This window comes from Chamaea fasciata, unplaced genomic scaffold (assembly GCF_029207755.1).
Source record: "Chamaea fasciata isolate MVZ Bird 193981 ecotype frontalis unplaced genomic scaffold, bChaFas1.0.hap1 SCAF_1, whole genome shotgun sequence".
In the NCBI taxonomy this organism is placed as follows: domain Eukaryota; kingdom Metazoa; phylum Chordata; class Aves; order Passeriformes; family Sylviidae; genus Chamaea; species Chamaea fasciata.
The window spans coordinates 113,672,818-113,699,003 of NW_027094086.1; the positions used below are offsets into that span (position 1 = coordinate 113,672,818).

At 36.4% G+C, this 26,186-nt stretch overlaps 1 protein-coding gene across 3 annotated transcripts in view; it reads left to right on the forward strand.

Annotated features, from left to right (window-relative positions):
* The window catches only part of SLC4A7 (solute carrier family 4 member 7), a 161,226-nt gene that overhangs the window by 122,049 nt on the left and 12,991 nt on the right, over window positions 1-26,186 (forward strand). For 2 of the 3 annotated variants that reach the window (XM_066194211.1, XM_066194213.1), the window contains exons 6-16: window positions 993-1,181; window positions 9,646-9,761; window positions 11,165-11,322; window positions 13,234-13,321; window positions 14,858-15,004; window positions 16,277-16,383; window positions 17,905-18,079; window positions 20,501-20,634; window positions 21,194-21,439; window positions 23,752-23,857; window positions 25,634-25,795. In XM_066194211.1, the coding sequence (XP_066050308.1) occupies window positions 993-1,181; window positions 9,646-9,761; window positions 11,165-11,322; window positions 13,234-13,321; window positions 14,858-15,004; window positions 16,277-16,383; window positions 17,905-18,079; window positions 20,501-20,634; window positions 21,194-21,439; window positions 23,752-23,857; window positions 25,634-25,795 (1,628 nt within the window). Of the gene's footprint in view, window positions 1-992; window positions 1,182-3,947; window positions 4,317-9,645; window positions 9,762-11,164; window positions 11,323-13,233; window positions 13,322-14,857; window positions 15,005-16,276; window positions 16,384-17,904; window positions 18,080-20,500; window positions 20,635-21,193; window positions 21,440-23,751; window positions 23,858-25,633; window positions 25,796-26,186 lie in introns of all 3 variants that reach the window. The other variant, XM_066194214.1, reaches the window with a different exon arrangement.

Here is a 26,186-nt window from a genome sequence, read left to right on the forward strand (position 1 = left end):
ATTTGCTGCATGTTGTTCTGTTAATAAGGACAGAGCCCTACCCTGAGCCCTAACATTTTTCGTTGTAAGAAGTTCTGTGCAGTTTCAGTTGGACAATGCATTTAAGTCTCGATACATTAGTTAAAACTGGGGAAATATATTTAAAAATTTGTCACACAGGTTTGTGTTGCTTTGTGCAGGTTGAGATCTTTTATGAATTTATTTTATTTTTTTATTATTATTTTTTAAAAAAATGGTTTCCCCTAAGAAACCACAGTAGATGTTTTCCCTGATAGGTAGGCTTTCTTCCCTAGTGTGAGCGTACTGGTGAGATGCAGTTTTGAAACTTGATGTTGTTTGACAGATGAGTAGTTTTAGATGATGTACCTAGATTTTCTTTCATACTTCCTCTTCTAGAACACATGAATCACATGGAGTTTGGCAGAGAGTCTCAGGAGTTTAGAGCACCTGAAGATGACAGGAATTGTGTAATTCATCTCATTCTATAGCAACTTTCACTTTTGTACAGTTGTATATACTTTAAAAAGTATATACATGTATAGGTGTATATTTCCTTTTAAAAAGAATACCAGGTTAAGACTGTCATAAGTCGGTTTTCCACTGTGTTTGTATTTGTGTACTCACTCCTAGTGTAGGTTTGTTGAATACAATAAATACTTTTTTGAAAGTGAGTTTCCATTGAAAGTTCAAGTAAATGGCTATAAATTATAAGATACAAAGTAATTAATTTATTGAAATGATGCTAGTAATAAATACTCTCTCTTGGATCTACATGTTGTCCATTTCTTATTATCTCATATGATTGTTTAGTGACATCTTTGAAAATTTCCTGTGGATTCTTGTAGATGGTTTTGCTAAAGAGAGGATTTTTCTTTTAAAATAGATTTTAGTTTTCTTTTTATTATTTGATGCAACTACAGTGCTTGAGTGAGGTGAAAGAGATTTGATAGCTACCTATTTAATTTTCTTCTTCTTTTGTTATTATTATGTAGATATGGTTTTGGACAACATGATTGCTTCTGGCCAGCTGGATGAATCCATAAGAGAGAATGTGAGAGAGGCTCTTCTAAAGAGGCACCATCATCAGAATGAGAAAAAATTCAGCAGTCGGATTCCTCTAGTTCGGTCTTTCGCAGATATAGGCAAGAAACATTCTGACCCTCACTTGCTTGAACGAAATGGTGAGATAAGTTGTAGCATCCAGTCCATACTAACCTGGTAAATGATGTTCTCACTGGGAGATGAAGGAAAGGTCAGCTGGTAATAACAGATAAGTGTTTCCTTCTTGATGAGCAAAGAACTAACATCAAGTGTGTCTGTGATGTGTACTGTGGATGATATTTTTTAATTGACAAATATTCTAGTCCTGCCTGTATACCGTAGCATGCATTATTATTTTGAAGTATAGCAGTAGACCTACATTGATCCTAATGTTTTTTTTTAGTGTATGCTTAAATAAAATGTGCAATGTTTGAGGAATTTCAGTGTCGTGGCATAACTTATACAGGTGTCAGGTGGATCCTACTTGCTTTTACCGTCTTTGCACAAGAGATTTAGTGATCATGAGTTCAGTGATGCAGACAATTACTGTTTTTTAACCCAGTGTTATGTTCATTTAACAAGAAGTTTGCTATGCCAATGGTGAAGGTAGTACTGTTAGCTAAGACACTGTTTATTTTTATCTTATTTTGTAGAGAAGGGTCTAATGGGAACAAAAATCCCAACTCCAAGAAAGGTATTAGCAATATTGTTAGAAGCTGCACCATATCTTTTTTGAACCAGTTCCTGAAAATTTATTCTAGACATCCAGTCTCAAATCCCAGATAGCAATATGTACTACAGAGCAGCTTACTCGAGTTCTTGTGTTTTTATGGGGGCCTCTGTTTTTGTCTCTGTTCTGCTTTCTTTTGCCTTGTATTAAGTAAGACACATAGAATTTCAAATGCAATTTTTTACCCTGGTTAAAACTTAATTCTGATTTCATGGATCAGTCCTTGAAGTGAACTTACTTTTCTGTCTCGAAAGACGCCTCATTGCTTAGAATATGTTTCACTTAGTTAAGTGCTTGTTTTGAGCTACATACACTGGAGTATTCTCCAGTGAATGCCTGAGCTTGCTGACAGTTTTTGTTAGCCAGTGAATATATGATATATGCTTAAATATTTCTCTAATAGTTTCAGATTTATTTTTTCAAGAATGAAAATGCAGCTAATTTATCTAAGAGCATAATGTCTCCTGTAAGTCCTGATTTTCATGTTTTGTTCAACAAACATGAAAATTTTAACACACACAGACTTGGTTTCGCCCATCCTTGAACACCATTATCCCCAGATATAATTCTGTGAATTTGAGAACTCCTTCTTGTCAGTTACCTTTCCTCTATCACTTCCATTTTTTAGGGCATTTTATTCTTAATACTCTTTCTACAAGAGATTATGGGATGTATGCTGAAACAAGAAACTAGTATAATATGATGAACTCCTTGTCAGCATATACTGATTTACTTTTCTCTTTATTATTACCCTTTAGTAACTCTTAATAAGCTGGTAAACCACACACGCATATGTGCATATTATTTCTTAGGCTCCTTGGGGGTAGGTGCGTTTTAGGACATCTCATGTTCATGATTTCTCAAGGTATACTTATGGAAATTAGTTATTACTGTAGCGATTAATATAGGCAAAATCAACCAAGTCTGCTCTCTTGGTCCTATTTTCTTTACTGCTCTGCAGTTTTGACGTTTTAATAGTTGAGTTTTGAGGCTTTTGTTCTTAAATCAGGTTTGTATCTATAGGATCCATTCTTTCATTGTTTGCGCGGGAGGGGAATGTATGTGACCTTTACCTAGGTATGTTTTCTGTGCCTCTTTCTTGTCAATTATTCTGGGGTTGTTCAACTTACTTGTCTCTGTAGTGCTTGCTATAAATGTGAGAGTAAATGTGTCTAGTTTGCTGTTTCCTTGCTTGATGGCATGGTACATGAAACTGGCATGTTTTGGATTTCAGGGATTATAGGAGAAGTCATCAGTAATGTTTTCAAGGAGACTGGTCGTCCCAGGAAAAGTGTTTGTGGCAGATGGGAGAAATGGTATCACTAAACCTTTTAATGGAAGCACTAATATGAGCATAAACAGTCTCTCTTCCTGCTTAAGGAAGAACTGAAATCCATTACAAACTCCAGTCTGAAGGAACCATCACAAGACTGTGTTTTCTTCATATGAAATTAGTGGGACATGGAAACTAGAGCAACAAAAGTAACAAGGGATTTTGGAGGAATGTTTGGTTTTAGGCATATGGGGCTACTGGTAAGTCACAGCACGAGGATATGGAGAAGGGGCTGTGTATCTCATTTTTATGCCCTCTTCAAAAATACACATTAGACTACAGCTGCCTGGGAAAATTCTCAGTAAAACAAGACTTGTTGGAAGGCAGTTGCATTTAACACCTTTAGACGTGTTTGGTCATGATCATTTCTTAAAAATTATTAATTCTTTGTCTATAATGAATAGAGTTAACTGAAGTCTTGTAATGTTTTGGTTGTTCATGATTTTTTAGTTTATTTTTTTGATGGATTAACAGTAGCTGCTGTGCAATTTGGAGTAAGGAATTCTAAAAAAATTGAAGAGTCAGTTTCAAGAGAAGTTTGTTGTTTTTTTTTTTCATAACCAATCTTACTCTGACTTAAGATAATATCTTCTCCCTCAGGTCTTCAGCATTCTAGTTAGTACTCCTCAGTAATTTCTGACTTTTCTAATGTCTGATACCAGATTTGGTCTTATCTTTTATCCTACTTGCATGAATATGACACTTTGGCCTGTAAAGCTTGCTATTTACTATGTGAATTGTTAATGCATATTTGTATCTGTGTGGGTTTGTTTTGTTTTGTTTTAATTTAATATAATATATCCCTTTTGTAAGCCTCATGGTGTTCCGTTTGTTTTATCTCAGGGGAAGGCCTTTCAGCCTCCCGCCACTCTTTGCGAACAGGTCTCTCTGCCTCAAATCTTTCCCTGAGAGGAGACAGCCGTTTGTCGGTTCTTCTCAGTTACCTTCTTCCTTCTTCGAGAGCGGGGACCCCGACAGCCTCAAGGTGTACAACCCCCGTAACCACCCCTCAAAACACACCACCCTCCAGCCCTACCTGCAGGCTCCCGCCAACCACAAGTGCCCAGCCAAGCCCACTTCAGGGCAAGGAATTGCTGGTGTCACCTGCCAGTGATGATATTCCTTCAGTAGTAATCCACCCACCTGAGGAGGACTTAGAAGTGCAGGAAAGCCAGGAAAAGAAGACAGAGGAAAATATTGGCAAAACACCAGGCAACTATTGACATTTAAGCTGTCCATGTGTGATGCTCTTTGCATCTGGATCACTTGCATTGCAATGTTTTTTGCACACAGAAATACGATAACTATTACCTCTGCCTGCATGTTTCTTCTCAGTTGTGACTGTCTTCTTGTTTGGCATTTTTAACTTTTTAGCTTTTAACTAAAGCAAGCAAAAAATTCTTTAATTAACATTCATTTGTGTAATTAAAAAGGAATATGGTTTTAAAATCTAATATATAAGCAAAATGTCAAAAATGGTGGCCTTTTCCTTTCACTCACCTACAGTCCGTAGCAGGTTTTGCTTTGGCTTTGTCAGTGGCTGAGTTAATGTTTTAAAGCAGTGTTTGTTATCCTGAACTTGTATTCTCGTACAGCTGAAACCGTGTAAAGTATTAAAGGTGAATATGAGAAGAATTAGGAAGGATACAATTATCAGTGTCATTCATAGTTTAGTTATATCATGAAGCCTTCAAGCAGTTTATTTTTGCTTTTGTGCTTTTTAAAACCATGACTGTTAAAACCAGCAGTAGTTAACTGATGGAATTGTTAGGTTCAGTTCACCTGCAGCTGTTTCTGGATAGTTCTCCATTAGTGTACTGCTTTAGCATCAGATACTCCATTAGTGTTTTGTTGTGTTTGGTGTGCAAAATTGTGGTTAGTAGTTAGGAGTTTGTAATTGTAGGCCAGAGCTCAGCAATTTATTATTTTGTTATCTGCAAAGCTATTCTTCTTTATATGTAAAAAGGTATGTAGGTGTATAGATAGGTTGAAAAAAACTGTTTAGAATTTTCCATCCTTTCTTGAAATGTTTTTAGTGAAAGTTTCATAACTGCAAAGTTTCATTCTGCATACATACTATTATACTTGGTTTACTTTTGCAAAATTATCACCTATTTAGGAACTTCACAATTCTTCTTGGCAGATTGTGTTTTTTTAAGGGGGGGGGGTGGTGGAAATCATCTTTCTTTTTGGTCTTCAGGCTCTTCCTCTCCTTCCTAGAAATTGGTCTTGCCAAAATCTCGCTTGTAGGTTTGACTGCTTTAGGCCTATGTGTGTTGGGAGTGGGGTTGCTGATCTCCCTCAGTTCTTCCATCAGTTGAGGCTTTGCTTGGTTTCTTCCTCACTTGCTTGATAAATAAGAGCACACTGTTAAATACAGCAGTGAAAATATGCTGACAGAAAAGAGACTGTGGTTGCCTGCCTTTTCACATTGACAGCTAAGTCACTGAAAAGGAAAGAAACTGTGTCATAGTTTCTTATCTTCAGTTGAAGTATAGAGGCCTCAACATTACTTAAATTCAGAAAAGAACACACAAATCTCTTTTTCTGACTTCCGTATGGGAAATTAAAAGAATTCACATGATGAGAATTCTGTCACAGGTCATCTTCCAAATGTGCTTAGAAATCAGAAGTAAAATAATCAGCTGTACTTGTTTTTCCAGTTCTCGTTTTTCTGACAAGAGTGACAGCATGCCAGACACAAAATCTTTAGAATCCAGGAGAAGGCAAATAAATGAAGTTCAAGTACACGATGCTGTTATTGTTATCACTAATAAGGCTTTCTACTAGAATCTCCAAGTCATGTTCGAATCACTTTTGTTCCTCGTGCAGATGTTTCTCATAAAGAAGAAAATATGAAAGGGATGATTTCCCAGTTAATCCAGAGGTCTTTCCAGAGAATGATAAACACCAACAACGAAGATGTTTTTTGTTTTGTGGGGTTTCCCCCCCCCTTTTTAAGTTCAAGGAATCATCTGACCATAGGAAGACACATTTTTTCCTTAGAGTTGCTTTTGAAGACATTCTCAGACTATGACTTCAGGGCTGCAACTGGACCAGTCTCTGTCTTGGGAGACAAGAGTCAAAAGAAAACCTGGGCAAGGAAGTCAACTTCCTGGTATTAATTAAGGAAAAAATAAATAATCTTCCTGGTCCATCCTACTATAGTTTATGGTCTGTATCACCTCTCCAGTAATTCAGAGTGTTGCAGTCTGAATACATTTTACACATCTGTATGATTGAGTTTGGTTTGCCTCCTGTGAGCGTGAGGAGCTGTTAATTTTCTAATAAGTGGCTTTTTTTTTTCTGTTTATGTTCCTCTGTCATTTGCCCTGTTATTCAGACTTTTTCTTTAGTTTTCATAAATAGCTGGAAGGTTACTGAACTTAATGTGAGTTACTTTAAAAGGAGAGAAAAGAGACACACCTTTGGTCTACCACCTAATTTTAATCAGCCAGTCATCAGTTTACAGTAAGTCAACCAGACAAAGGCTTCTCTTAATAATGTTTTTCAATTTTGTCATCAGTTGAAGAGCAGTGTTTGTTTTCCCATCTTTGAACTGTTGAATAATGAATTCCATAGGAAGGGCTGGGAAGTGAGCTGTGTCACAGCTAAAAATTAACACTGTTTATTTATCAGCATCACTGAAGTTTCATAATGTCTGTGAAAAACAGAGAAGAAGTCTGTCTTAAGAGGTATTTTGGTCCACTGATAAATGTACTTTAAAACTGAGTAAAATAACATTTACAACAGTTTTCCTCTTACAGTAATTGCTTCCTGAAAATAGTAATTCAGAAAAGTTTTCTTATTTGCTCTCTAGTAGTAATTTGATTTTTTTTTTTTAAATTTGCATTAGAGCTGCATTGGAGTCTAGTTTTAAAAATTGATTTTAATTTCCTTAAATACAAATATGGTGAGCTTCATATTTAGGTTTGTATTAACCTAATTTTTGCCTTTCTAAATACAATTATTTAGGAATAGTCATGCCAAGGTGTTGAGCTCATATATTAATCATCTTTTTATATGAAACAGATGTGAGACAAATGTATATATACTTCTTGCTTTCCCTTTTCTGTGGATAATGTTGGTTAGATTTTTGTAATCACAGTATTAAGTGTAGCTGGCTAGAAAAAGCACGTGGTCTTCAGTGTAGGTGTAGTTATAAGTACCTTGAGTTTATGAGGTTTTATTCCAAATTACTCAAGACTCCACTGTAGTCTTTCAGAGGAGACAAGTGGTCCCTCTGCCTAACATCAGGAAGAGTGCTGTGTTTTTAAGGATCCTCTCGGTAGCTTGGTAACAATGAGTTTCTCTGTCTTTCAATCTGAAAAGTACTACTAGGTAGTTTTCCTCGAGTTTGTATCTACTGAACTGGAGAGGAGAGGGAAATAAGTTCTTTTATTGGAAATTGGAATAGAAATGTTTCACTATTAAAGAAGATAATTCTTTTGTTCAGTTTCTCTTTAAATATCAGAATGATGGATATGAGTAATGAAGTGCAGTCTCATATGGAAATATTTGCTCAGGTCTGAAAACCTGTGAGCAGTTTTGTCTTGTGAGAGCAGCAGTCTGTCCAGCTGCAAGGCCAACAGAAAGGAAAACTATTCACACATGGTTTAGGATCAGACAAATGTTCCTGTGTCAGTGCCAAAACCTGTGAGCCTTAACTGTGACTGATGGGAGAAATTTTTAAGGCAAACCTTTTAGAAGAATCAGTATCACTTTCGTGCTGAAATAATAAATATTTTTGCTAATATGTAGAATCCTTGTTCTCTGTCGTTCTCCTTGATTGTCTCTCCACCTTTTGTTCTAGTCTCTGCTTGCTCTTGCTCACAGTGCTTTTCCAGAAAGTGCAAAATGATGCATTATGGCTCATCTTTCATCAGTTAAAAACATTTTAAGTTACCTGTATTGCTACAGAGAAGGGGAAAAAGTGAAGAAGCTTATATGTCTAAACTTTTATATTATGCTGCTCTTCTGCAACAACTGTTTAATATTTCTTTCTAGTTCTACAAATATCAACTCCTAAGCAGTTAAATACTTTGATCAACTGATTTTGTAAGTGGTTGATGGTATGATTCTTGTGAATAACACATAAATCTTGGAGCAGAAGACTAGAATGTATTTTTTGTTATTGGGGTTTTTTTGTTGTTGTTTTAGCTCATCACTTGTGCATGTTAAGATTTATGAAGGAAATGGCAGCCTATTAAACTGATTTGATTTTTGCTTCAGGAAAAACTACCCACATCACTTAAATCCCTTATGAACTGTAAGGATTAAAATCAGTGGTAAAGGCTTGGGCCTGCATGTTTTTATTGATATGATGACTTTTTGAAATAGTTTTTTTGGAAATAAATATAGTGATGAAATAAAGTGAATTCAGTGATCATTGGAAATGCTAAAAAATGTCAAAATTGAGAAGTTACAAACATGGAGTATGCAAGTAGTTGTGTGGCAGTAGTTCTGATAGAACAATAGCCCAAAGATAGCCAGAGAGGGCTTCCTTTATTTCTTGACTAGGGAGATGCTTGACCTAAATACAATCCTTCCCCATGTAATAAAGTGTTTAGGCTTCAGTCTTTATCTAGATGTGGTTTTGAAGGCATGTGAAAGCATGTTTTGTCACCACAGCTGAAAGGTCTAGTATAGACAAGCTAAAAGGCCAAATGCACTTCTAGTGCACCTTAAACTGAACATGTAAAAGCTCTGTAATTCAAAAGTGGGATTTGGGCTTGGTTATGCATGCCTAGACCAGCTTTTAAATGTTAAATTGGTTGGAGAGAACCATGATGCAACATGGAATTCTGTGTATGTAAACGCTTGGGTTACTTGCCTTTTGCACCCTTTGCTGAACCTGCAACTTCAGTGCTGCTGGCAGTGTGGCCAGATACGTAACACAGTTTTGTTTTGGTGCAAGTGTTAGATGGAAGCTGTATGTTGTGAAAAACTTCGTTGTGCCTTTTCAGTTCAAGCCTGTATTCCATGTAGTAACATGTGGCTGGATGAATAGTGGAAACTTTCGTCTGTTGATTGAAAGCATGGTTTGCAAGCTATCGTTCATGTAGTACATCACTTACTTTTACAGCTTAGTTAACTTAGTTGACTACACTCCTTGTAGTTGTAGCCTGAGGCTGGCTGACGCTTTTTACAATTGCAGTAACTGCTACACAGCAGACTAGAGGTGTTTGCATTTGGACTTCTTAGTATGGTGAAGATGCTATATACTAACTACTGAATCAGTTAGGATTAAAATGCCAGCAGTTTTTTTTTTCTGCAGTTAAAGTAGCTGATGTTTTCTGGTGACTGTTCTGCAAATGGCCATCATTTGGGGCAATACCTAATTTTTTTAATTATGTCATTTTTTTTTTTTTGACAACACAGTGACTTGTTAATGTTGCATTTATGATACTAATGTAGGGCACTTACTGAATAACTTGCACTTCTGTGTTAAGCAAGTTGCCACATTGAGTTTTGGCAGTGTGGCACACTCAGTTCATTTCCTGCACCTTTTTGAACTTACATCTCTTTTGTTTTAATTTAGGGCTATTGGCATCTCCACAGTCAGCACCTGGAAATTTAGACACCGGGAAAAGTGGAGATGTTAAAGCATCTGGGTCGGGAGGAAGCAGAGAAAACAGCACTGTTGATTTTAGTAAGGTAAGTAATATTAAATACCTTAGTGTTTAGCATCAATTAACTATGTAATAAAAACTGTGCTGGTTGTAACTTCCCCCTTAAGTTACAACTAAGACTGGTACCAGTGTACACATGAAATAGGCACTGAGAAATAACTTGTCACCATGTCATCTAGGCTAAATGTGTCACATGTTTTGAAATTCTTGGGAAATGTTTGATGATCTTCTCAGTATTTTGGTAAATAAAGAGTGCAGCCACTGTACTTTCTCATGCAGATATTTTCACATCTGCTATTAAGGCTCTTATGAAAGCAGTTTTGAAGATTGTGTTGTAATTTGTTTTTCTAGAACATTTTGTTGGTTCCTTTTTTTTTGTGAAGAGGGGTTTTAAGAAGGATTTGCTTTATGTGTATAATGAGTTTCCTCTTCAAAAGTTGTTGTACATCTTAATCGTTAGAATCGTTCAGAAACCACTTTCTGAAAGAAACCTTTTAAAAATCTGCTGTAAATCTTTTATATTTCTTTCATAATTAAATTTGCTGGGCAAGTTACACTGTGGCTGTTACTGTAAAGTTCAGTCAGAAGTGTCATCTATACTGTGAAACACTGTAAGAAAACTGTTTTGCCATTTAAATAATTTTGTTCACAGAAAGCTATGTTACACTGTAGTTCTGATCTAATCATGGCAAGTGCCATATATTCCTGCACAGTTTTTATATTTTTGCTTGGCCTGTCCTTGTGTACACCTGCCTTGTCTCCTGTTGGGCAGGAGTCAGCCTCCTGGCACTGTAGTTGTGGCACACTTGGTGTGGGACTCAAGAGGCCATCTGTAAGTTCTCTAGCTAGCTGTGTCACTGGTGCTTGTGTGTGTGTGTGTGTGTATGTGGACACAGAGTTCATGTGCTGTACCATTTTCTAATGCACTTTTGTAATTATGTACAGAAATGAAGGTGAAGATATTCAGCCATCATATTCTTTATGAATGAAAAGATAAATATACAAATTACTTTTCAAAATTATGGCATATTTGAAATACACAACTGTGAAATAATTTACTGCATTGTAGAAAGCATGTGTAATTACATGAACTCTCCTTACTTAATTGTGCATAGATTTTGTTAATTTATGTCCTATCATGGAGTGTTTGTCATGATAATATTAGCAAGGTGATCATGCAGTTTGGAGTCTTCTAGAATATACTAGGTGTTAGTAATTCTAACTTATAGAAAATAGTTTATTATTATTTGGCTGGCTGACATTTTCTAAATGTGTTTGTCTTTTCCGTATTGTGGGATATTTAATTTGCTTTTTAATTTTTCTTTGTAGCATAAATGTCTAGTGAATTCTGATAAACATGATTATGTTATGGAATTTCTGCTAAGAATTGTAAGGGAATAAACACTTGTTTCATCTTTGTATGAATAGGTTGATATGAACTTCATGAGGAAAATTCCTTCAGGAGCAGAAGCATCAAATGTGTTAGTGGGAGAAGTAGATTTTTTAGAAAGACCTATTATTGCTTTTGTGAGGCTCTCCCCTGCTGTGCTTCTCTCGGGTCTCACAGAGGTTCCAGTTCCTACACGGTAAATAAATGCCTGGAAAGTCTGGCTTTGCTTATGCAATAAGATAATATTTAAGATCTCAAATAGCTGTGAATTTTTATATATACTGTATTAAGCTCAGAAAATGTAGATTTTGTTTAACATGTCAGTCATTTGCTGCAAAATTTGAAGGAATGAGATCTGTCACCAAATTCTCTGAATGCCTTATAGATATCTATCTGTATACACACACACACATATATATATATATATACATCTCAATACTCATAAAGATACTATCTTAAGTAAGTGGAGGAGTTGAAACTGATAGCTGATTTGGAGTAAAAGCAATGAGTCTTCCAAGTTTGTGTTGACATTTTAAAGATGGGCATGAAAATAGTTATAGTTCTCTTTGGTGTGACACAGCTTGTGTCACAAGCTGTGGGAAGAGCACACTAAGTCTGAAGGTCTGTCTGATCTGAACATCTGTTCTTTCTATATAATGCTCTGCATATGAATGACTTATGTGGTGGAAAAGCAGTTTTTTATTGTATGCCTAAATCTACATGATTGACATTGAAGTAGGCAATCTGCAGACTGTTTTCAGTCTGCAATATGCTATCCAACCTGGTGCAGTCACCCCTGCTCCCCCAAACCCAAGGATCTCACCAGTATATTCAAAATATCAAAATACAGGTCTCATGATGAAGGTAGAAGATAATTTCATCAATCATCATGGATGAAACATCATTTTCTGTGTACATTGGTGTATTGGGCTGTTCTGTGGTGTTTGGCATACATTTGTACTTTTATGTTTTTTGGTGGGTTTTTAATGTTTTAAAATGATCAAAGTATTTGTTGATACTCATGATTTTCAGCTTATGCACTCTTTTGAAAGGCAAAAATACATATATGTGAGAATTTTCAGAGAGTAATTGACAGGAGTTCTCATAATGTTATTTTCGAAATTCCAAAATTTCTGCATACAGATTACTGTATTACTGTAGCTAAAATTATTCTGTCCCAAGTTTTTCAGAATGGTGTAGACTTGCAGATCTGGAATAGCATACTTGGATTCTGAACACGCACTCTCAGTTTCAATGAGAGTAGTGAACTTGCAAAGGAGACAGAATTGAGCTTTTTGTACTATAAGTTGAAAGAAGGCACTACTTTCTCAGATGTGTTGTGCTTGGGAATGTCATTTTCATGGAATATAGGAAGAAGGTTGTGAAACAAATTACTGAGGTTCACTCTTTGGTTTGTGTGCTTTTGAATTTGTAAAATGCTATTCCTGGTCAAGGTTTTGGTGAGTTTATGGTAGGCACTGTTACTGCACAAGAGTCTGCTTACATGTGCTGTGACCCAACCCCCAGACTGGATCAGCTTCCCTTACTTTTTTAGGTGTTCAAATATGCAAGTTTCCTTCCTTTCCACTGACACAAGACCAGGATGTGACTAAGTATGCTCAGTGTATTGCAAGAAGTACAGTAGGTGCATCCTCTGTGTGCCATGCCTAGTCAGTCACAGCAGGTGAGGGGGTTTAACTCCCATGAAAAGGTGATCAGCAGGGAGCCTAGGACAGGTGATAGAGCTCCTAGGCTGCCACTTAAGGGGTCTTTGCTACTGGGAATGTCAGAAAGGCTTAGAATACAGAGGAAATATTCATTGAGCTCTAGTCTGGATTTCTACAATGTTTAAGGCATTATAAGAGGTTGAAAAATTAGGCTTAATTAAGGAGACATCTGAGTAATTTTGGCTCAGGATTTGAGTTCCTTCCAGTAATGACTTTAAGATGAATTTTTTCAGTGTTGCAGCAGTCTTTTAAGATCTGAAGTGGTGAAAATGGTATTTGTACTTCACCACTAAATTTTCTTAAAACTTTTAATTTGAAAGACCCGCTCTGAGTATATGCAGGTGAGTCAGCCATACTGATCTGTATTATTTTCTCTACAGGTTTTTGTTTTTGTTGCTGGGACCAGCAGGAAAAGCTCCACAGTACCATGAAATTGGACGGTCAATAGCAACACTTATGACAGATGATGTGAGTGATCTATTTTAAATGCGTGTAGTTAAAGTCTAGAATGATATATTTACCAAATGATTTCAGTAAATGATTTAGAGCAGGCTAAAGAAAAAACCCACAAACTGGTTAAATGAGGAACTGTAACCTTAGTTATTTTTTGTGTTAGTGAAGTAGATGACAGTAAATTAACTTTCCTCCTTGTCTGTCTTGAAGAAATCCTAAATGTATTTCTGAAAAAAAGGTTGGCTTTGATGTACAGATTTCATATTTGTGTTAAATTGGTTAACAGAATTGATAGGTGTTTGTATGTCAGAAGGCACAGAAGCAGCTGTGCAAGTGCTTAGGATGCAAAGTTTTAAAAATGCATGCAACTGAGTCATCATAGAGTTTTTTTTAATCTAAGCAAGTCAAATAAATAAAATTAGAATTTTAATAGCCTTTTGAAGTCCTAAGCTTAGAGCCCTATTGGTTTTAAAGACCACTGGAGGGAACTAAGTCTTTTTAAGAGTGTTGTCATCTTACTGAGTAAAATTAGGATGCTTTAATTTGACTTCACATTGAGCGCCACCTACTGAATTGCTGATAATTTTTAAGGTTATCTAGCAGAAATGGAAGTACTTTTTTTACTTAGAGCAATTTAAAGTTTGGTAATGTAAACCAGAAATTTGTCATTTTGCATTTGGTAGGGTGTCTGTGAATACAGTTTTTGCTCAGTGTGAGAATTGAATATTAAAAGCTTTAGTTGCAGCTTCTGATCTTTTTTAGATAGGCTGATCTGATTTTTAGGAATACTCTCGATCACTGAAATAGAAAAAAATATCAATCATTTGATGGTCTAAAAACACCTGAGTGGACTTCAGAGATCTGTTTTAAGATTAGAAGATTTAATGATCAGATTCAATGGTATTTGGAGAAAAACAGTTCAGATTTCAAATGTACGGAACAATTTAGGATCATCTCCTGCAAGCAGTTTTTTATAGTAAAATAGCATTTTTTTTTTCTCTGCGTGTCTAAAATGCATCTTGAAGTTCATGTTGTAGTAGTCTTTACAACAGTATAGGTTTTTTGGTACAATGCTTTCGTGTGCTTTTTAAGTAGTCTTCTGAACCTAATTAAGGTAGATGTATAAAAGTGCATTCTTATTCTTAATAAAATTTTGTGTTTTGGTTTGAAGCTTATTTGAAGTTTTTTTTGTCATGATTTAGCACAGCATAGTGGTACAGTGGCTGTAGGGCAGAATTACTCAGACAATAGTACATGAACTTGATGTTCTGAATGCTGAAGATTGACTTGTCATTTAATTTTAGAAATGAACTCAATATTCACTTTGAGTTTAAAGATAAACATCCATGTTTTATGGTCCATAGGAATGTGCATACCTGTAGTTTTTAGTTTAAAAGTATGTAAGTAAAGTAAAAGCCAAACTTTTGAGGACCTACAAAGTATTTTTATGCCTTTTTAAAAATAATCAAGTGTGATCATTGTATAGTGGTCATCAGTTCCTCTTTCAGCAAAATATAATAAATATGAATGTTGAGTACTTTCTTCTTGTAGGTTTTCCATGATGTTGCCTATAAAGCAAAAGACCGAAATGATTTGTTATCAGGAATTGATGAGTTTTTAGACCAAGTGACAGTCCTGCCTCCAGGAGAGTGGGATCCATCTATACGAATTGAGCCACCAAAAAGTGTTCCTTCCCAGGTAAAAGGAAAAAAAAGGTCCAGTCTGTCTTGTAGTGAGGGGGCCTAAACTGAACATAGGATTTGAGCTGGCTCAAATCCAGATGGCTATAAAGCATCAGAAAAGTCCCCACATCCACTTTGCAAGAAAAAGTGGACTGTCCATTTAAGTTAGAAAAATATTTTAAAAAAATAAATGAAGAAGGGGGAAAAGACATTAATCAGTTTTCTGCTATGCTGTTAATTTTGTTGACAATATTTCCTTATGAAATACTGAAATGAGTTCATGTGAGAACTGGAAGAATTGGTGAGAAGTTGTACTTGAGTTCACGTTACCAAATTTTACTACTAGTCTAGCAATGATAAGCAAGAATATTTTAATTATTCTAAGAACTTCTGTTTGCACACAGCATTGATTGCAATGTTTAATGTATTTTGTGTAGCATATACTGTTCACAGAAGGTTTATTAAAGAGATAAAAATCAATCATGTTGCTCAGTTGTGATGATGCAGGCTTAGAGCGAAAGCTAAGAAAAGTGTGTCCTTAGAGAGACTTCCTTCCCCTCCTCCCTTTTTACAACTTACAGAAATTTGGGCCTCCAGGATCAAAAGATGGGGAGAGACCAGTGCATTTGGTTCAGAAGGTTGACCTTGATGTTGAGTCTAGTGGTGGTTTGGCAGAGTGGGTGGAATAGAATGGGGTAACAGCAGTACAGGTTATTCATGAGTATCCTGAGGTTACCATGTAACTTGTTTCCAAGATAAGCAAGGGCTCAGGGTTTTTTGGAAGGCAAGCTTAGCTGAAAAATTTATGAGGAGCTGGTAAGCAGCTTGCTCAGCAGGGGAATTACTTCTCATTTATATTTCAACTAAATACTGTGTGTATCATAAAAAAAGGTCAGTTTCTGATACATGTTAAACATTTCTGCTCTAGAAATGGTTGAAGAAAAGTCTCTAAAGATTTCTGTCTCAAGGTTGAGCCTCTACAGTGTATTGAAAATCTAGGCTTTAGTTTTGTTTCAGGGGTCTATTTCTTGTAGATACAGAGAAGGTTAATACTGTTGTGCAAGGTACTAATAAGGTCTTTCAGGCGGTGTTCTACAGTTTTAATCATCTGTACTCAACAAAAGATCAGTTTGGAAAATGGAAGACTGCTGATGAGCTGCGAGTACGAAAAAGGGTGTGGAAGGCATAGAATTTCTGTACCCTCTCTTTTAATTATACTTTTTAGTGTAAAGGCAGTCTCAAAATATTTTCTTTTCCTTCCCCCCCCTCCCCCATCTCTCTCCTGTAGGAGAAAAGGAAGGCACCTAAATTTCCAAATGGATCTACTCCTCCTACAGGAGAGGGTCTTAAAGAAGAAGGCCATCATGCTGGACCTGAACTTCAGAGAACTGGAAGGTGTGTTCACTTCCCTAAATGCTAGCTTCCATAAAGAAATAAAAATTACAAATCTTCATCCTAATGATTGTCATTTAAACCTTAAAAAATCACAGTACAAGTGTCAGAGCGCATCCTTTGTCCTTTTCAAGTGTTGGATTCTTGCCTGTAAGTGCCAATATGCTTAAAGTATTTTCAAGCCTCTGGCAATGTTTCTCAACACATTTGCGAAGGATTTCACATAAGATGCTGCCTAATTTAACTAACTGACTTTTAAGAGTTGGAGTTTAAATTTTAATCTTCAGGAGCATGCAATTATCATAATTACAGCAGGAATATGCAGTTTTCAGTGTTGGGCTAGGTACTGAAAAAATCCCATTAATGCAAATCTGTTTTATTAAGCATATATGAAATGGAGCAGTAAAAATACAGTGGCAAAAAGTGGTTTGGTATTGGTTAGCTTTGGGTTTTGGTCAGGTTTCTTACAGAGAAAATGAAATTGAAGGAATTTCTTTCAGTTATTGTTGTTCTCTGTTAATTCCAAAATACTTGCTAAAGAAGTCTCCAACATTGGAAATATCTGGTCATGATTAGACTTTAATATCTGAAATGAGAGTAGAGATTAAATCAGCTGAAAAGTTTTTCAAGTATATGTACAGTGTTGTTATCCCCAAAATAATAAACTTCCAAATCAAATACATCCTTTTCATACATTTCTGAGAAAGACTTTACAACATTTGTGTTGATTTTTACCATTGTGGCTTTGTTATAATTATTTTTTACTGTTTTTGTAGACAGTATGTGAAGCTGAAAAGTTCATCTCTGCTCACAGAATTATCTGTAGAAAGGCTTTTCTTTTTCTTAGGAGTATTTGAGGGGTTTGTAATAATTAAAAATAAAACATTTTTCTATATGCAAATTAATATCTAGTATTCTGAAATAATTAAGATTTTTTTTAAATTGCTTTTTAAATTCTTGGTAATACTTTTCCCAGTTGAACTTAGTTATATTTGGTTTTATACTTACATTTATAGAATATATGTGTACTCCAGATAAGAACACTGCCAAAAATGATAGACCCAAATTAATTTATTGATATAATCAAATGTATGTAGAGAATTCAAATAAAAAGCTATAACTGTATGTTGGAGTAGTAATATTGAAATATCTCAATGCAGTGATCTTGGCTGAGGTTTAGCATATTTCTCTGTTCCATTGCTTTGAATATCATAAGACAGATTTGACTTAAAGCATCATTTAGGTAAAATTGTTTGCAAAGGTATTTTTTCAGTATCTAGCCCATATATAAAAAAATCTTAACTTTAAAAAATGTGGGTAACCTGCTTGATTATATTTGGAATACTGCTGAATTGGAATAGATAAGATTCTAATTTACGTTTTTAATTGTTATACTTTTATCTGGATTATGAAATAGCTAATTTGTGCCGGCAATAGGCACTGGCAGTCATGTGTAGCCCATAGTTTTAAACTAGCTAGAATCCTTTAGTGTACAGTTTGACGAGTTTCATCTCACCTATTTAGGCTTTTTGGTGGTTTGATACTTGACATCAAAAGGAAAGCACCTTTTTTCTTGAGTGACTTCAAGGATGCATTAAGCCTGCAGTGCCTGGCCTCGATTCTTTTCCTATACTGTGCCTGTATGTCTCCTGTAATCACTTTTGGAGGGCTCCTGGGAGAAGCTACACAAGGCAGAATAGTGAGTACAAAGAATGGTAGTGGCCAGGCTTTTAGACCTTCAGAGGCAAGTCACTGTGTGCATTTGTCTCATTTACTTATACTTGTATTTGAAGAATTTACCCACAGCACTTGATTAGCCTGCCCCAAAGCAGATCTTCCCCAAAAGGTAATTGCTATGGAAAATGTGGGGAACCTATGTGAACAGGAGAAGATGCACAGGGGAGGTAAAAAATGTTTATCCTGCCTTATTGGATGAATGGCTTCATGAATTGAGAAAAGGTTTGCATTGCCTTCTTTTTGGCTGCTTAAGAGTAATGAATAGCAGTAAAGGTGCACCATCCCACTAGGCCTACTTTAGGCAAAGTCAGAGGCTCAAGGTGGATAGCCAAGAACATGTACTGGCCTTGAGTAGTAAGCCTACGAGGATGATAATGCCTGCAGCGTGTGGCCAGCAGTCCATTTATGAAACTGATAGGATATGTTTATGCTTGCACTAATACATATGTTGCTCACAATAAAATAGGGTTTGAGGTTTATCAGCAGAAAATACTCTTCATTGTAAATGGCTCAAATGTAAACCATACACATACAAAATTTTGGTAGTGTTGTGCTGGGCAGTAGATAATACCAGCACCTTTTTCACCAGAATATCATTGCGCTTTAGTTTTTGAAGCTGGGAAAAATTACTTAATATCAGTGGTGCTAGTAACTCAGTGTCAATTGACTTATGAGTAAACTAGTTTGAAGTGTATTTTCTGTTTTTAAATCTATCACAAGGAAACAAGGCTCTGTCCTTTTGTGGGAGGAAAGGATATATTCAGACATGTCCTTTACAAATGCTAAGATTCCATTGAAACTTAGAATGTTACAAAATTCTTCATGATACTTAAAGAAAATTTTTAAGCTTGTACTATATTAAATCTAAATAACTATTTTATCTCTTTCAATTGTTGCTGTTGATTCAGATATTTGTTTACTGATGTAGCGCTTCAAGCTGATAAAAAATACAGAAATCAATTATGTCTTTTCTGCTTGCTGGTTTTGCCATGGCAAATGTAGGAATTATTACTAAAATGACAGTGTAAATTTTGAATGTTCAACATGTATAATAATGAAAGTGCCCTCCTTTCAAAGCTTGATTCTCAAACACCTTCTTTCTTTTAGCTATCTGGAATTGTTTGCGGGTTTGTTCCTGCCTTCAGATACTTGGTGTGCATCATTGAATAAAACATTTAGTTACTGCACACACATGTTCAAGCACAGTAGCTGACATTGTAAGGTACACAGTTTGTCTTTGAAACCTTCCCTCGCATTCTCAGAGGCCATCACCTCCACAGTGCTCCTGTCCCTGCCACCCTGACTGAGAGCCCCAAGGTTAATGCATTGACTAACCAAAAACACTAATTCAAAGGTAATAGAACAAGAGACTGGAATTAGATTTTTTTCCTAGTGTTATCAACAAGGGACTCATTTTCATTTTTAGTAGCCCCAGTTCAGCAAATCATTTTGACCATTTCAGATGCTTTCCTGAATTGGAGCTCAAGTTTGCATAATTCTGTTTTCTTAGGCTTGCATAATTTCAAAATAGCAAATGCTTGAAAGTTCCACCAGGAACACTGTAATTCCATTACAGGAATCTGTAATCCATGACTTCTCGTAGTGGTAGGTGGTATAATTAACTATTTTCAAATAAATTTAATATAATTTTAGTATTTAAAATTCTGGCCTTTCTCTTTTGAGGCTCATTGTAACTGGGTATTTTCGGCAAAAAATATTATAGGGAAACACTTAAATCAAGAACTGAAGTAGATACCTTAATTCCTTGAAAAGAAATGCATTACCAGGTGGGACATTGGTTTACTGCTCATCTATTTTTGGTGTCATGTATACATAAACCAATATTCTTCAGTAATTTCCCCTGCACCTTTGCCTGTCAGTTTGTTTTTCTTTTTCTTTTGTAATGCTTGGTTGACTGATGCAGGTTTGATATGGCACACTGTAGGTATGTTGCAATATAAATATCTATTTTCTTTACAGAGACCATTAATTCTTTCTGTAAACAACATGTTGAGTTACTTTTCTTTTTTGTTCGTTTGTTTTTTGGTTTGGGTTTGGTTTGGTTTTTTTTTTTTTTTTTTTTAATTTGTATAATTGTTGATATACTTTTCCTCCAGAGCTAGCAGGACTAGTAACTTGTTCTCATGGTTTTGAATGTCTTTATGTTTCTCAGGGGTGAAGTTTTCAAAATCTTGTCCTTAGTATTGTTATTGCAAAACCGTGTTAAGTTATTCTTGTCTCAAATATGGATATTAATTGCAATGTGTTTACATCTTGTCTCATTTCTAAGTTAATGCATCTTAAAGCTGGTTTTGTGAAGATATGATGCTGAATGCTAACCTGAAAGGCAGCAAAGTTACAGCAGCTTTTTTTCCCCAAACAGAGTGCAATAGAGTCTCTCTTTGGAGCCTCATTAACTGGGATTGCCTATTCTCTCTTTGCTGGGCAACCTCTTACTATCTTGGGAAGCACCGGACCAGTTCTAGTATTTGAAAAAATATTATTTAAATTTTGCAGGTAAGTGATGTTTATGCTGGCATGATGCACTTTTTAACATTATAGCCCATTACTATAGCTGTAATTGAAAACAATGTGCAGTAAATGTGTATGTCCATGAAGGTAAATACAGTGGCAAGAGATTGAGAAATTGATATGATTTGGTAAAGCTTTGAGGCACATTTCTCACTGAATGAGAAAATCACTGATAAGAAGTGGCAAGGACTTAAATGAAAGTTATATTCTGACTGTATGAAGTTGTTGGCTTTGCTTCTGCAGGGGTAAGCAGAGATCGATCTGCCCTCTAGGAGAAACCATCTGGGTAGTTCTGGAGAGATCCATCCCCATGATGCTTCCCAAGCTAGGTAGTTGCACTGTCAATCCTAGAAACACCTTGCAGTGTTGCTTTGCTTTGGTGGGAGATGAAACAAAAAAAAATTCCTGCTTCTTTCAGAGCTAATACCAAGCATGAGAAAAGTGCTGAATACCTATAAAGCTTGGCCTCAGTATCTTTTCAGATAGAATGTAGTACAGGTGGGTTTTGGCTCAGTTAATGCTTTTTGTTTCTTTCTTCACACAGGGATTATGGTCTTTCCTACCTCTCCCTGCGAAGTAGCATTGGTCTGTGGACTGCATTTCTATGCATTGTGCTTGTAGCCACAGATGCCAGCAGCCTCGTGTGCTATATCACTCGATTTACCGAGGAAGCTTTTGCAGCTCTCATATGCATCATATTTATTTATGAGGCATTGGAAAAGCTTGTTCATTTGGGAGAATTGTATGCCTTCAATATGCACAATGATTTGAATAAACTGACTTCATATTCGTAAGTACCAAGTTTCTATCTGTTAGTGAAATAAATAGGAAAATATCGAGAGACATATTGTTTACTAAATGGCAGTGGGTGCCACTTCCAGGAAGGGTAGGAGGAATGCTAGGAGTGGTATGGGCACGAGAAACTGCAAAAAAATTCTATTCAGGATGCTGTGGGATTGAATTTTCTGTGTTAGCTATGGGTGGTTGGAAGAGATAAGGGGCTGTGACAAAGCCTGCTTTAATGCAGCTTTACTGAAGGTCAGAACAGGACTTCTGCCTTGCTACTTCTGGGAAGCATAGTTTCATGAAGTAGGATGAGTTGGGTTACCAGCTCACATCTGCCAGATGCGTATCCTGCTCACTGTTGCTCAGAGAAAACTGCTCGTTTCTCATACTTCAAATGAACTCTTTTAAATGCTAGTGGTCCTCTCCTCTTAAAGATGTGCATCTTCCAGCGCTAGTTGTACCTGTGTGGTCACAGGGTGAGGGACCCCCAACAAGGTCATGTCCCTGCACCTAGGGTGAGGGTCCTTGCTTGTTGCACTGGGCAGTCATTCCCTAGTTGGAGAGCAGAATACTCACTGTCCTGCTGGGCAGCTGCTCTGCCTGGCCAGGACAGTGATCATCTTGCACACAGGGTGACTTCTAACAGTGTCAAACCAGGTCTGGGCTACTGTGTTTCCCCTCCAAGATCTCTGCTCACTTTTACAATCATTCAGTGCTTCTTCAGTACTTTATTTCAGGGAGAAAGGCAAACACCCTGTCAGACTACTTCTTGTATTCTGTTCACACTTGACATTTACACTCACTTTCCTGTCCTAACAGCTGCTAAGACCAAGCCACATTGCCAGGAGTGGGCTGTGGGAGGACACTCACTTCCTTATTTTCCCATTTCTACTGGCTGCTCCTCCTTCTGTTTCAGTGGCTCTGGGTTATCACTGGACTTCTGTGTGGGCATGTTAAATCCACTGATCTGTCAGAAACTGTACTGTAGGACTTCTGGCACTTGCCACCTGACTGTGTTTTGCCACAGGCAGGCCATGAGGGTGGAAACGGGAAGGTGGGATTTTAATTTGGTTTAGCTCTATGTTTTTTGGGACACGCCACAATGTTCAGCTTGGGCTTGTCCTGCATTTTTTTCCTCTCACAAAACTGTAGGAGATCCTGCTGTTCACAATTGCTTTCTTCTTTCGTTTTCCTTTTCTCCCCACTCTGTAACCCTCTCTGGGGAAAAGGGTGCAGAACAAGCATGTTCAGTTAATTGAGCCACAAAACAATTTCAAATACTCTTACATTTCCTCTGTTTTTTTTTTTGTTGTTGTTGTTTTTTTCTCCTGGATTTCTGCTTATCTGCTTGCTGGCATACTTAATCTTCATTGCCTTTGTTGAGAAATTTGTCAAGTCTTCCTTCAGGATGCTTGTTTATGTTGCTGCCTTGACCAACAACTAATGATGATTTATCTCATCGTGCTGATAGTTGCAATTCCTTTCTCTTCCGATGATCCTGTGTTGGCAACTACTTTATAGGAGTTACTGCTTTCCACTCCTTTCCCATTTCTTTTTGCTGTTACTTTAGAATTCAGTGAACAAAAGAAAATTTGTTTACTTAGTACTTTTTAGATTTCCCAAACATTGTGCTTTGCAAATCTAGGTTCTTTTTGCTCATGCACATTTAATGTTTTTTCCTTCTTTAACTTCACACCACTAGGATGCAGATTTTCCCTTCCATGGTTCATTGGGGGGTTTTTCAGTGTCTTTAGTGAATCTCATAGGAAAATGAGACTATCTTTTATTACCTCTTTCTCCTCTTCTAGGTAAATGTTTATGTGCTAAGCTTACCAGTTGGTGTACTTGAATAGCTTTATTTGAAAACATCCCATTAAATCAATATTCAGTCTGTTGTGTTTTGGTGGGTTTTTTATCTGATGTGTACTTTTATCAGCCTGACAGAAAGGATTCTGCAGTGCAAGCTGGCAAAATGCTGCAATAGGGAGGCACATTTTTACTTTTACAAAAATATTGCTAAAAAGTATGTATACGATTGCTTTAAGGCTGAGCACTGTAAGCATTTCTATCTTCAGTTAGCTCACTATTTACTCAAGCATTGTGTCTTACTTGGGGGCAACCTGATTCTTCATTTCCCCCACCCTCTCAATAGTCCTGGGTCATGTGATATAAGGAAAAGCCTTGTACTCTTCTTCTTCTATAGCAGTTTGGGATAAACTCTGGTTTAAACTCTTCAGGATTTTTGAATTTACTTCAAATTGCTGCATTTTGGGACATACAGCTTAAAAGCATATAAACTTTTCTTCTTCCCTTCAGATGTGTGTGTTCTGAGCCTGAGAAGCCAAGCAATGAAACACTGCGTGTGTGGAGGAGTATGAATAAGTCGAGGGAAGATATAGCATGGAGTAACCTTACAGTTTCAGTGAGTATCTGAAAGCTATGTGTATGTATCTGTGTGTATGTGCATATGCATAAAAAATAAATAACTGCGTGCTACCATTTTTCCTTAAAACTGTATTTTTGAACTATCTTAATTTCTTCCATAAGACTTTACACAGTCATTGTAGAGGACTAGATGAATGAGTCGAGGAAGTAAATGCTCATATAAATGTCTGCTTTAGGTAGCCACCTTAATGTTTTTAGGCACCACAGTCATCTTCCTGAAGGTGAACATAATGAAGTGAATAAACAGGAGTTTACTTTCTTCCAGTTCCTGAAAGAAATATTTTTAATATGATGTGATGATGGAATTTGTAGTTGTGGTAGCAAACATGTTTCATTAGTTTGTTCGACATTGGTACAAAACTCCAGCAGAATCAAAGGACCTACCTAAATATTGATCGAAAAAAAATAATTATTTGAAATTGAAAACAAGCCCATTTAGAATAAGCTTGAAAGCATTAACCTCTGAAGTGAATATTTTATACCAGTATATAATTCTGTGCATAGGTAAAGAGGAGGAAACCATGTGCAAGTGCTCTGGAAGGCTTTTAGAGAGAAACGCTTATGCTGATAAGTAGTTTCTTGGGCAGTGTGCAGTGGAATAAATGCAGCTGTGTGCAGTGGCTTTGTTTACCCTAGCATCTGATTCCCACCTTCATCTTGAATTATTTGAGTCTGCTGTGGTTTTTGTTAGGTTGCTAGGTTGTGTGCCTGCTTTGGCCATCTGAGGCTGTCTAGAGCAGCAGTGGATAAGTGTGTATGGGCCCCCCTTGTGTCTGAGCATAGACATTCACTCTAAAGCTCCTCTTTTGCACAGCAGAAATTCCGTGTAAAACCTCAGTGCTTTACTTGACTTGTAGCAGGACTGCTTGTGTGCTACCAATGGCTCCTAGTTTACCATAATCACTTAGGATGGCAGTTTCTTTTCAATATAGTTTTTATATTTCCTGTATTTTTTATATTTTTTATTTTATATGCCTGTTCATCTATATGCCTTTACCTCTAAAGCATCTTTAGTCTTACCCAAGAGACGGAACTGCTCTAGGATTTGGTGTTATGTTATAATCAAAGTAGATTGTTGATAGGGAGAACTTCTGTCATAAGATAAATTTTCAATAAATTAATGAATAAATTAGGTTGATGCAGTGCTGCTTCCAGCTATTTGACTTATTGGCTTGTTGTTTCCTTGTAGTCTATGTGTCTGCTTTAACTTTTTGCTTTGCATTTCCATAAGTCTTGATAGTTATCATCTGATTTTGTTTTCTATTTTATTTCAATCCATTATTCACAATGCTTTCCTACTTTGCTAGAAATTTTTTCTTATGGTTTGGGTAATCTTATTTCATAAGACTGTTTTTTCCCTTAACTGAGCAAACAAAGTCGAAGAGGTGGAAGAAACTGAGGAGATCCTTTTTTAGGTTTGTTAGCTTAAAGTTGATGTTGGATATTCTGCTTTTCCTGGGCAATCTTTCAATGCTTTGAAAGACAGAACAGAAGTAATGTGACCATAAAGAAGTTGTTTCTTCTTGGGCATCTCCCAGCATTTTGGCATCCTGAAATAATCCATGGTGGCTACTGTGGCTTTTCTGGAACAGACAGTACACGTCTGGCTTTTTCAGGGTGAGGTAGTGCTAAAGAAAAGAATTTTTGGAATTACAAACATTCTCAAATGTGTTTTATATAGAAAAGTTGGATGCTTGGTTGAATATGGTGAATGAATGAAACACAGACATATGAAGAGTTTTTCTCTTTGCAGGAATGTCTAGAACATCATGGTGTGTTCCGTGGATCAGCTTGTGGCCATCATGGACCATATATTCCAGATGTTCTCTTCTGGTCTGTCATACTGTTTTTCGCAACATTTTTCCTCTCTTCTTTCCTTAAGAAATTCAAGACCAAACGCTATTTCCCAACTAAGGTAATTCTGACAGGAGACTAGACTATTGTTACCTCATAATATATACCTTGGTATAATTTAATGGAGTTGAATTCTATCTTGAGAGATTTCTTTTAAGACAGGAAAGGAAATTAAAACCCAAAAGTCAGCTAATATTTACAAAATTTTGGACATTTGAGGAAAGAAATCATCTGCAGACAATTTGGTGCTTATTCTGTATTTTTGTGGAGTTACAACAAGACATTCTAAAGTTTCAAAGACCTAAGCTGTCCATCTCCCCACATTATTCAGTATTGCCAGATATCATTAGTAGAGACAGTATTGCTGCTCTTTTCCTCACCTAGCCATACAAAACAATCAATTGCTTTCCCCAGACTACTGACATTTTGGGTTTTGAATGGTTCCTCAGGGG